At 48.8% G+C, this 9,816-nt stretch overlaps 1 protein-coding gene across 1 annotated transcript; it reads left to right on the top strand.

The window, feature by feature from the left end:
* The first annotated feature begins 220 nt into the window (after positions 1–220).
* On the top strand, positions 221–5,249 carry LOC144180135 (testicular acid phosphatase homolog). Its single transcript, XM_077708527.1, has 2 exons — positions 221–523; positions 4,341–5,249. Exons 1-2 carry the CDS (start codon positions 221–223, stop codon positions 5,247–5,249), a joined length of 1,212 nt encoding a protein of 403 aa, XP_077564653.1.
* The last annotated feature ends 4,567 nt before the right edge of the window (positions 5,250–9,816 follow it).

Below are 9,816 nucleotides of genomic sequence, written 5' to 3'. Positions count from 1 at the left end.
CATACGGTGTGTTTGACCTACTGCGCTGGCAGTGGAAGAGGAAAATTTTGACGGTGCGCAAACTCATTCGGCCTGCGCTCACGCTCAACACCAAAATTATGGCAGCCTATTCGACGGGAAAATTGACATGCTGAGAAGGTCAGCGCAGACTCGAGGACTCCTATGCCGCAAACTCCTTCGATGGTAAGCCCAGCCGGTTGTAGTCCTTCCTCGCCCAGCCATGCGAATCGGACTTCCGCTGTTCCTGGTGCTGGCCCTACAAGGCGGCGTGCCTGCACTGGCTGGGTTCCAAGGTCCCACAGGAGCAGCCGCCAGCGGCCGAGCTCAGCTTGTGCATGTGGCGGTGATATTCCGCCACGGTGACCGAGCTCCGCTCACATCCTTTCATGGGGACCCGAACCGAGGCTACGTGTGGCCCATGGGCCGTGGTCAGCTCACCACGCGGGGCCGCCGGACCATGTGGGTTCTGGGAAAGTGGCTGCGCAGACGATACGGCCACTTCTTGAGCTGGGACGTGCGGGAGGTGAGTGCTTATCGCTGCTGACGCCCCTGAAGGGTTTGATGTGCAGCCGCTTTTTTAAAGACGATTGTCTTTCTTGGGCTTCTTGAACGGGAAAACTTTGGCGTGTCTGTCTGTCCGTCACTCTTTTTTTATTGCCTGGTTTGGGTCAATACATACATGCAAAACATCAAAAAAATTACACCATGTGAAAATGCACTAACACATACTTTGCTAGTGTGTCAGGTCTATAAAGCTAGCCGGCCAAATCAACCAAGCTGCTGCGCAATAGTCTTATATACTCATAGCGAAATCTAAACGTCTAAGTCCGGTGTTCATGTTCATACTTGTCAACATTATTTAACAAGAACATGAAATTACGCAAATATGAGGCAGAAAATTAATACATGAGTGATATTTGCAGTGTTCCTTTATTAAAAAAATTACGGATGCCTGCTTTTTGCGATAGCCAATAAAATAGTAAATATACTGCTGTAACCCTCGCCCGCTGTTGCCCGCGCTACCTTGCGGAATTAAAAAAAAATTAACGGCAGTAGCAACGAAAGATTCCACTAGATAGATAGGTTTGGCGTTCTGCTTGGAACACTCGTAGAGTAGGGCAACGCGGTTCTATAAACGTTGTAGTCGGGTGCCTCGATTCACGCGCGTGTCCGCCGTACGGCAGCGCTGGTATCGCGGCACCCGACTTGGAGCAGTGGAACGCGGTAAATATAAATTGACTTGAGCAAACCTAACCTGTTGCGTATTTTTTTGGAAGGAACGAGACTGGGGAGGAACAGCATGAGAGGTGAGCGGGAAAGAGAAGGAATGTATTTACTTGCCAGACGCGCCAGTCGACTATCGTCTTGTGTCGACATTTGCAACGAATGGTGCAGATACGCGGACTTTGTAGAGCGGTTCCGTCAAGCATCCACGTGCTGTTACGAGTGTGTCGGTTTACGTCTATGTATTGTGTACGATTATTTATTCGTCTGTCCTTTGACACGATTCGTCGTAGAATTGTTTCACAGCGAAGTTGTTAGCGGAAGTATACTGATGCGGTCGAAACAGTGTGGTCATGTTTTCTTTTCGTGCTGAGAACCTATCACAGCAGTTGCCCTTCACATAACCGAAAAATAGAGGGAATTGCAAGAGTGATATGCTGTTTTCTTCCGAAATTGGCGGGTTAATAACGCGCTTAAGGAAAAATTGTACAGAGGCGTTTTCACCCTATATTAGGGTATGTACGTACGTAGTGTGTCGATGGCTTGGGGCCTTGAACGAATTACAAGCAGAGTGAGTTACATGCTGCAGAGAGTTACAATGTAGGTGATGTGCTCCTGGTGCTGCTCAGTGATTGCGGTAAGCGGCTTAACTACAGGTTTTGAAACACAGAAAACAGCGCAAGTACATAAAGCGTTGTAAGCAGGTTCTCAGGCTTCCTGATAAACCTAATTCTGCAGACAGGTTATATGGTTGATGTCGGGAAAAAATTTATTTGTTGTGATTAAGATGTTTTCAGAAAAGTTGGTAAATTTGCGCTTTCTCCTCAGACGTAAGACGTAAACCAAGCACGCGAATACTAGCCCACTGCGCTTGAAGAACGCAATGCCCGGCGCAGTTCACATTTCAGTGAACGTAAGGCATAGCGTTACTGGTGCTTCCAAATATTTGTATGAAAAGTCTTGAGTTAGCGAAACAGCCGAAATCGGGTGCAGCTGCTGGGCACGCTTATATTACGACAACGTTCAAACTCAGCGTCTAGTTATATTTAGTCTCCTAAGAAGGCATGAATCAAACTTTTTTTCCCAAGCACCCTCAGTGCTTCTTCAAGGGCTCATACTTGCTGTGGTCAAGGCTTCTTCAGTGCTAGATAGACGCTTCATCGCTGCACAAGGGTGATCCAGCCTCGGCCCCCTAGAAAAAAATAGCAGTGGCTTAGCTCGTCTATGCCAGGATATACGTAGCGTGAGCTAAGGTTCAGCTGGTTATTCTCAGCTTTCCTGGTCGTCTAGGATTAGCTTGATTAGCTAAGAGTAGCATTAGCAATCGAATTCAATCCAATCCAATCCCATCCAATCCAGTCACGGCGGTGGCGGCTCCGGCACGCCAGCTGTGCGCCGTGAGACGTCACTGCTTCTCCCGCATGCGAAACACGGGTCTCCAGGAGCCACGCGAAACTGCTCAATCTCGGCCAGTGTAGCACGCGCTGCAAAAGTTGGGTTGGTAAGGCGGGTCTAAGCAACGTCGAGTTCCGATCAAATGCCCATATGTAGATTATGTGTGGGTAGTCTCCGTAGGGCGAGTAAGTGGGTGTGCCAGGTAAATTCCGGAAGCTATGTGGTTGATACGTTCGGTGGGTAACGTCTTAGTCTATGGTTGTTGGACAGGCACTGACTACCGCCTTGTGAGTTTCCGATGTGGGATGGAAAGTAGTTTGCGCTGGACGGGACAGGGGTCGAGGTACGAGTTGGGGCTAAAAGGCAGCTGGGCATCGCTCAAGATCGGAGGCAGCTGGTCAGGTTCCTGGCTAATGGTTGCTCAGGTCACCATGTGCGCCCGCTCATTTTTACCAATCCCTCGTTCCCTGGAAAAGAAAAAAGAGGAAATGTGGGGCTGTTGTCGTCGAGCGCGTCTTCGATGAGGCGGGCTGTGCGGTGGTTCATGTCATTTTGGATTGATTCTGTTGTTACATCTAGCTGTCTAGCTACGTCTAGCTGCCCAGTAAATTATTGATTGATTGATTGTAGCGTTTAATGCGCCGACGCAACGCAGGTGACGAGGCGCGCCGTAGTGGAGGGCTCCGGATTAATTTTAACCACCTGGGTATCTTTAACGTGCACCGAAATGTCGTACACGGGGGCGTTTTTGCTTTTTTGATTCCATCAGAAAAGCGGCCGCCGCGGCCGGGAATCGAACCCGTGTCCTCGTTCTCAGCAGCACAACGCGGCCAAGTAAATTACCGCGTCGAATGATCTTGCTACGTAGGCACTTTTGCCGACCTAAATGACGCGGCGAAAACGCCGGTCGCAGAATTCGGTTGTGTACAATTGCTCGAGTAGCGCAAGTACTGCACAAAAACCAATTTGTTGCAGCGCTACTAAACTCCAAGGTTATTATTTTGCCGCTACTTATACGTAACGGAAAAATTCGTTCGAAATTTCAAAACGCCACGGGTTGGCAAATCATATGTGGCAGCTTGGTATAGTTGCAGTTCTCATCCTGCATTCAATAGCTTTTATTGCCGCGGGAAAACTGGACTTGCTGATCTTGTTGACTGTACATGTAGCGAGGGTAACGCGAAGGTGTTTGAGCGGAAACAAAATTGAAGAAAAGTTCTAACGGAAGTTCCATCTGCAATTTGGCTTACTTCCTTTCGAATCTAAGAGGGAAACATTTGGATAGAAAAATAGGACCAATGTTTAGAGTTTTTGGCCAACCCGTGCCATAGCACTCCATACGCCCCATTTTTATTCCTGGTTAACACAGTGTACATTCGGAGGTAAATGATTTTGCGTAAGATACTGCTGATTTAAAAGCGCGGTACTCGAAAACGTCTCGATGCGCAAATCACACTGAGAACAGAAAGTATTGATAAAAAATCCAATTTAGTCACGTAAGTGCCATCCCGAGCCATTCTAGTGCTGTGGGTGATTGTGGAAATACATTCGTCAGCGTCAAGGAATTACTATTCGCCATTTTTCACAGTACCGGGGCAAAGCAGTCTTAATTATAAAATGAATGTGCTCATCAAAAAGTATTGTTTTTGTAATCGCAAACTGGGCGTGGGCGAATTCTTCGCGGAACATGTTCCAGTAACCTCGACGTTATTATTACCCAGGTCGTCGCCCGGAGTAGCCCAGTGCCTCGCTGTTACGACAGTGTCGCGTTACTGCTGTACGGCCTGTACCCAGCACACGGCGAACAGAGGAAATGGAATCATCGCCAGGACTGGCAGCCCGTACCGATCACGACCCTTCCAGATGGCACTGACAAGTACACCGCGATATGCAAAAAACGTATGCAGCAGACTGCGGTCGAGTTTTTCGAGCTGAAAGTCCCCCCCGGTCTTATGGCCACGTCGTCTACCCGGAGCAGAAAGGCGCGGGAAGTTCTTGCCACCGTGGGTGATGTATTTACCTACGTGGCGAGGATGGCTAACGTAACCGAGAAGTCTGGCTTACCGCGCTTCTTCGTAGTTGCACGTGTTTTGGACGCACTCTTTGTTGTGCGTGAGTATAATATGCCGGTACCTGAATGGGCCGGAAGACAACTGAAGCTGCTAGAATGGACTAATACGAAGCTCGTGGAAGGGATCGCGCGCTTTCAGATGGACAACATGGCCGGCGTCATGCTCAAGGACGTTGTGGCCAGGCTGCGGTTCGGCGACGTGAAAGGGTTGTCACTAACGCAGGGTAAGGACGACACGACACCCTCGCAGAAAATTACGCTGCTCTCTTACCACGACATGAATGTGGCCGGAGTGCTCCTGGGCTTCAATTACACGCTCTCCACCAGGCCACCGTACGGGGCCGCCGTAATGCTGGAGGCGTTCACTCGAAGTGGCGACGCGAAGCCGCAGGTCTACGTAAGGGTACTGCTCAAGGCTGGCAACAAAGTGACGAATCTTGCCATCGACGGCTGCGACGAGCCATGTACGATCGAGAGATTTGACAACTTCCTTCACCGAAAATTTCATCCAGTGTCGAGGGCGCAGTGCCAGTGGAGCGAGCAGCAGCCTCTCCTCTAGACGATGAAAATTTAATTCTTATAGCGACGCTTGATTAGCATGACGTTATCCTACGCTTTAAATTTCCTTTTTTTCGATGATGCTCTTGTCTGTGCTGATTCACAAATTGCTGCAATAGAGAAAACAGTTATCAATTTGTAATAATGCCGATAAAAAATTATTTCACTGCGTGTATTCTGTGATGTTGTTCTACATTTGCCCTCCCTTTATCAGCCTTCCAATCGCACTGTGCCTATGCCAACTTGGCAGGACGTCGTGAATATATGATTTTGAAACGATTTTTCTGCGAAGCCAAAATAAACCTCGACATGTGGCTTAAGTTAGGCATAAAAGAAAATATTTCCAGCCTCTAGAATATATTCTGGCTGACTGCACATCATGAACGGCATTGTTATGGACTGTGATTTTGTCGAAACAGGAACCTTTTGGTTGCGGTACGGAGCCCCCTGACGGTACAATTCGATTGCGATGACGGAAAGCGTTCTCTTTTCCTGGTTTTTCTCTTTTGTTTCATTCGGCGAAAATCTTTTAATCGTTTTCTGTTGTGCTTAGTTTGGAGGGGTTAAGGTGAAGCTTTTTTGTTCTGTTATTATTTATTTCCAAACTCTTAAACCCATGTGTGCAGTTGACCTCCTGTCTCGTAATGAGGCGGCCTGGAAAGGCAAGATGGGATGGCTTTTGCGCGCTTTGGGCTCAATTCCTTGTTCGATTTATTTATTCTTCCCGCCTCACAAGTACCTCATTTGGTTGTAGAACTTGTGTAAATATCTATCTGGTATTTTTTTATTATTCTACGTGTTATGTACTGCGTTCCAACATAATTTTTGTTTTCTTTCCAATTTTTGGGCCCTGTTATCGTCCCCTGCCGCTGCTAACCCCGTCCTCCGCGGGCCTTTGGGGCGGCCCAGTGGTTACGTTGCCGGTTTCACGGCGCAAGAATCCCGTGTTTGATTGCCGCCACCTCCCCAACCACATTTTTCTTGCGCTGCCTTGCGACCCCGCGGTACCCGACACACCTGGGGAACGGCACCCGCGTTCTACGCGCCTCGTAGTGTTCATGGCACAGCCAACGCAACCACAATAAACGTGGGCTCGGCCGCACCGCCTCATCGGCCGCCTGGTGGCCCTGTAGCGCCCTCTGGTTGGCGCTCTTATCCGGCGCCTTGGCGCCGGCTATGAAAGACGAGAATAAAGAGACGAGCGGCGCGTGCTTGGTGCGCCAGCACCGCACGGGCAGTTCGATTCTGAAAGCCTGCCACGCTGGTACTTTCTCTCTTGCGCTGCGCTGCGACCCCACGGTACCCGACAGACTCAAACCATCGGTCGCGAACAGACGTGGCCGCCTAGAAACGGCCGAAGAAGGTGAATAGAACAAATAAAGGAAAGAATAATCGGGGGGGAGACACCACGATAGTGTACCAATGGAACTGCAGAGCAATTCGTAATAAAGACAGCGAACTATTCTTCACATTGAAAGCCTAGACCAGAAACCAGACGTGATTGCGTTGCAAGAAATGCACCCCCAACCGCGCCTGCCGGGGTGACCTACACGGACCCGACGGAGCGCGGCACGGTGGTGCTTGTACGAAACAACGTGGCCACAACGCAGCATGTAGCCGCCCAGAGCGTCTGCGAGCACACGCTGGTGAAGCTACATTAGAGAACGATTGGGAATGACGGAAACATGTTTATTTCTACATCTTCATCGTCTAGGCTCCTGGGCGCACCGCCGTCCCTGGCAATGAAGCAGCTCACGCCGCGGTTCACGATTTCATACACCGAGACCCGGCCGACGGTGGCCAATCTCTACTGCCCCGAGATCGACCACACCCAGTGAGTGGCTGCGCAGAAATTCTCGCCCATTACAGGCGAACGCGCTGCAGCCTTCCACCCCCCCCCCCCCCCCACTGACGCCTCTCTTGAAAGGAAGCTACCACTTCGCGGCGGCTCCAGACCTACCCACATACCACCCACCCTGACCTAATCTTCCCCACCGAACAAGCTTCCCTCTATGGTTACTCTCCCCATCCTGGCGCCATATACCGTTTCGTACGGTCGTGCCAACGCACCCCAGACTTCCCCTTGCTTCCCAACGCCACCATCGAGCAGTGGAGGGCTTCCTGCATAGCCCACGCTGCATCTGGAGGTATTGTACACCGGGTATTCCCGCAAGACTGTAGCTTCCCCGAGGACGACGAGCACAACTTCCCTGGAAAATACACCGATATATTACAGAATTACCGAAATAGACAAAAAAACTTCCTATGTCACTTATAAGAGCTTAACTCCAGTAGCATATTACTAACGATGACTTAACACGAACGCACATTGGTGCCTGCGACGCATCTGAGCACATCCCCAAGAAACTGGAAATCATGTACTGACGTTCCCAACACTATGTATTATAGGCATTATTATGCAAGAAACAACGAAACATTTTTCAGGGCACACTATTAAAAAAACACCAATGGGAGGCTAAGCTTGTGCTGGTAGCCTGCGCAAGAACAGTTGCAGGGAACTTTGGTTTTCTGGAATAACGAATCCACCCACAGAGGTAGGCCATTGCCTGGCTAATGAACACGGTTTGTTTTTCCTTTTCCTCCTCCCCCATAGTTAACGCTCTCCGGTTCAAAGAGCCGAGGATAGCTCGCCGAAGAAGTGGAGGTGTCAGTATGTTCCCCGTTTTCTATTATATTTTATAAATGCCGCAGAAAAACTGCACCGCAATTTTTTCATCAGGCTAATATTTCTATATAGCCAAACTCTGCCCCTCTGAGGCGTACCTCTAACGAGAATTTAAACAGAGCTAGACTATCAGTTGGTAACAATTCCGATTCCATTACTCGTGAGATTGACAAACAAACAGTCGACCATGCCAGTCCTTAATGGAGGCCGTGTAGCACGAGTTGTCAACTATAGTTGATGCTTGGGCGAGTTGGTGTTCCATAATCTTGAATTGACAGCGCAAACAATAAACAAGGACGATAGGGAGAGCACGACACACAAGCGCTGTGTGTCGTGCTCTCCCTATGGTTCTTGTTTATTGTTTGCGCTGTGAATTCAAGATCAACTGGATAGTTACAGATGAAAAATTGCTCAGCGATCATTACATTATTCAAATCACCCTCTCTAGCTGTACCCGACCGCTTAAATATAAAATTTTACTGATTAACGGCACAACCTTCCGCGATATTCGCGACAACTCTCAAATACTTTTGCGCGCATATTCCGAAGAACAAACGGCTGCCGATCTGTTGAATAAAGTTGACATAACTGAGGCCTTCTGGTTCACGAGATGAGGCAAAGTAAATGGAAGGTAGCGACCAGTTTGCGTTTGCTTCCTAGGAGAATCCAGGATCTTGCTTCATGTCACTCTCACTTGGGCATCACAAGACAAAAAAATGATGGAGCCGTCACATTCGCATTCAACTGTGAAGTAAACGCAGAATGGAAGGAATTTAGATTATTTTCCATATTGCCAACTGCAGAAGGCTTTACTACGCCAGAAAGTTACATAACTTTATGCCTTTACAGTGTTCACAATCTTTACATGTCTGCATTACTCTCTGTATTATCGTCTGAATTCTTGTTATGGCTGTGTTATTGTTCCTCGTCTTACGTAATAACCCCCAAGGGTCTCTTGAGGGAAACCACCAATGGTGGTGGTGATGATCATGATGCTGATGAGGAAAAACTCAACGGAACTGCTTGTGAAGTGGAAATGCGTGGCACCTGTCTATTGTACAGTTTTATTTTTGTTCTTGTTTTGTTGACCAGCGTTAGGCCCATTGCTGTTCCGTCTGCTGGAACTGTAATAATGTCCACCCGGTATGGTCTCGCTTGAGAGTGGCAGTATTATAAAAGACGAATAGGAATGCGGATCTTCACGATTGGACTAAAGCACTCAAGCAGGCCCAAAATGAGCCACACAACAACGTTTTATGTCAGCCCCATCAGGCAACCCGGACCTTTCTCCCGTCTGTATCTGGAAGAAAACAAAACGACTCTTGCACACCCTTCGCACCCAAACCAATAATAGTCGCAACACAGATTGAAGGCGGGCCAGTTAGTCAGCGCCCTGTCTGTGGGCCCTTTCTGTAGTCCTGTTTCCAGCGCTGTTTTATAACTCAATAATAGTCGCCTCGCCGAGCCCGTCTCTGAATTAATGCAGCAGGTCAAAAAGCACTGCGTTGCACTTGCCAGGATTGAACGGACTGAAATCTGTAACGTCATCAGCAGCAGCCTGAATAAAAAAAACTTGGAACCTACCCAGCAAACTCCTTGGGGTTCAAGTGGCTCTTGTGCCCACTCCACTCTCGAGAAGCACGTTCTAGGCTGAGTTCAGATGCCTTAGAAACCCAGCTCCATGACCTTTGTATTCCTCTTCCGCAACCTAGCCTTTATCCTGCCTCCAAGGGCGCCTCCATTGCAGAACTCGATGACCCACCCACCCTTTGGAACCTCGAGTAAGCGCTAGAACAACTGAAGCGGAAGTAGGCCCCAGTTAGGGATCAGATTTCTTATACAGATAACCTATCGCACAAGAACAAGGAACAATTTCTCGACA

Source organism: Haemaphysalis longicornis, unplaced genomic scaffold, assembly GCF_048455015.1.
Source record: "Haemaphysalis longicornis isolate Haplotype H1 unplaced genomic scaffold, Haemaphysalis longicornis Haplotype H1 scaffold_4, whole genome shotgun sequence".
Taxonomy (NCBI): domain Eukaryota; kingdom Metazoa; phylum Arthropoda; class Arachnida; order Ixodida; family Ixodidae; genus Haemaphysalis; species Haemaphysalis longicornis.
The sequence above is the reverse complement of the archived record's forward strand: the minus strand, read 5'-3'. Positions and strand labels throughout refer to the sequence as shown.

Excerpts from the sequence above, each read along its gene's own strand:
- LOC144180135 (XM_077708527.1), top strand. The coding sequence starts at position 221 with ATGCGAATCGGACTTCCGCTGTTCCTGGTGCTGGCCCTACAAGGCGGC. Across the intron at positions 524-4,340 it reads TGAGCTGGGACGTGCGGGAG|GTCGTCGCCCGGAGTAGCCC; the intron begins GTGAGTGCTTAT and ends ATTATTACCCAG.